The 2,500-nt window shown below is 40.1% G+C and overlaps 1 protein-coding gene across 1 annotated transcript in view; it reads left to right on the top strand.

The window, feature by feature from the left end:
- Positions 1-75: 75 nt before the first annotated feature.
- LOC118764400 (histone-lysine N-methyltransferase SETMAR-like) overlaps positions 76-2,500 on the top strand; it is a 6,318-nt gene continuing 3,893 nt past the window's right edge. The window contains exon 1 of the mRNA XM_036505174.1: positions 76-328. Within this exon, the coding sequence (XP_036361067.1) occupies positions 76-328 (253 nt within the window). The remainder of the gene's footprint in view (positions 329-2,500) is intronic.

Here is a 2,500-nt window from a genome sequence, read left to right as displayed (position 1 = left end):
TCACTTTTCGAAATGCAATTCATGTTGTCTGATTATATTGTGAGTTTTCTCTTGTAAATCAATTTTTGTGAACTCATGGATAGATCAACCATTCATATTGTTTATGAATATGTGTTTTGTCGTGGAACCAGTACATCAGAGACAGCTGGAAACATCAATAAGGTGTTTGGTGAAGATGTGACGAATGAGCGCACTGTATGTCAATGGTTTCAGAAGTTCCGGTCTGGTGACTTCACTCTTGAAAATCAACCCCGTGGTAGACCTCAGACCAAGGTGGATAATGATGAGTTGCAAACTGTAGTGGAAATGGATACATCTCAAACTACGCGTGAGTTGGTTGCAAGGTTTGATGTTTCGATTCCAAATGTATTGGACTTTCTTAAACAAACCAGCAAGGTAAAGAAGCTGGAAAGGTGGGTACCACACGAACTGAACGAACATTAAAAGACACGTCGAATTGAAACTTGCTGATTTTTTTTGCTGTCCCAGCATGAAAGCGAATCATTTTTGCATCGTAATGTTATGTATGATAAAAGACATAAAAATGGTTTCTTTTCAGCAATGGCATGCATTCTGCACGGTAGTTGCATTGAAACAAAGTGCCAAAACACAATCCAAAAAAGAATATTCACCAAAAAATGATAATGGTGTCTGTTTGGTGCTCCAACGCTTGTGTCATCCATACACCTTCATGAGACCTGGTAAGTTAATTACAGCAGATGTATACATCAACCAATTGGATAAAATGATGAAAGAACTTGCAATTAAACAAGCGATATTAGTCAAGAGAGACAGGTCAATTCTCTTGCATGACGATGCTCGTCGACATGTCGCACAAAGAATGCTACTTGAGTTACAAGAACTGAACTTGGAAGTACTCTGTCATCCACCATATTCACCAGACCTTGCACCAACTGACTGTCACGTTTTGCAAGCACTAGACAACTTTTTGCAAGGAAAAAGCTTCAAATCTGAAGAAGATGCACAAAGAGTATTTGATCATCTCTTTCTCCCTAGAATTCTTCGCTGCCGGCATAAACAAGCTACCGATAAAATGGCAAAATTGTGTTGATAATATAGGTGCATGCTTTGATTAACTGCATTGCTTTTCGTCGAGATAAAGTAAAATAAATTTTCAGTTCAAAATCGGACATTTCAATCTCAATGACCTGATAATTAGATTTCATCTCCACTCATAGCATTGGTCACTAGTCAGTGGCTATTTCTCCCTTGCTTGCATTAGTCTCAAGAGCTCACGAATATACGCCGTCATTTCTCATGGGACTATGCAATAATTTATTGTTTCTTTTTTATTGTTAATGGACATAATTAATTCTTGTCTTCTTTACTCTATTCAGTTCTGTTGGTATACAAAAGGAGTATATTTGGAGCAAATGGTTTAATCATTCAGTCATTCAAATCCTTCCAAAATATACTGAAATTTATCTGAACTTCAAATGAGTAACAATTTCATTTGTATACAGAGAGAGACAAATGACATTATGTAATTTCCTCTCTCTCTCTCGCTCTCTCCAAATAGCTAATTCTACGCTATAGTATTGTCAACTACTTTTTCAAGCGGACACAAATTTGGAATAACCTCGAAAGTGTTCGAACTAATATAGGTGAAATGGAGGCGCAATGGCCCAGTGGTTAGGGCAGCGGACTCGCGGTCGTAGGATCGCGGTTTCGATTCCCAGACCGGGCGTTGTGAGTGTTTATTGAGCGAAAACACGTAAAGCTCCACGAGGCTCCGGCAGGGATGGTGGTGATCCCTGCTGTACTCTTTCGCCACAACTTTCTCTCACTCTTACTTCCTGTTTCTGTTGTACCTGTATTTCAAAGGGCCGGCCTTGTCACTCTCTGTGTCATGCTGAATATCCCCGAGAACTACGTTACGGGTACACTTGTCTGTGGAATGCTCAGCCACTTACACGTTAATTTCACGAGCAGGCTGTTCCGTTGATTCGGATCAACCGGAACCCTCGTCGTCGTAACCGACGGAGTGCTTCCCACAGGGGAAATGCATTACGATAGGAGGACTCAAGACGGGATGGAGACAGCAAACTAACCAAACAGAAGTAATAAGAACGCTTCTCATCACGACGTAGCATACGAAAAATTTGCGGTAAAATTATTCTCCATTGAAGTTCATTGGGTGCTCTTTCGTCGATCTCTCTGACAATGAAGCAGCAGTGGGGAACTGTTGTCAGCCAGACAGACTGAAGTAATAAGTGTTATGCGCCTGGCTAAGAGGCAGAAAGCAAAATCTTGTAAATTCTGATCATGTTTCAAACTTATCGATCAATTATATTAATTCAAATATTTTTTTCATTGCGCACATACACACGTTTGTACTTACACACACATGTACATATGCACACACATACGTGAACACACACACACACACATACACACACTCACACTCACGCACACGTACATTCTACGTATCCTGTGTGCACCTTGTTACAGAAGGAAAAGAAAAATTTTATCTTCGCCG

Source organism: Octopus sinensis, linkage group LG8, assembly GCF_006345805.1.
Source record: "Octopus sinensis linkage group LG8, ASM634580v1, whole genome shotgun sequence".
Lineage (NCBI taxonomy): Eukaryota > Metazoa > Mollusca > Cephalopoda > Octopoda > Octopodidae > Octopus > Octopus sinensis.
This window is presented reverse-complemented; position numbering and strand designations above follow the sequence as displayed.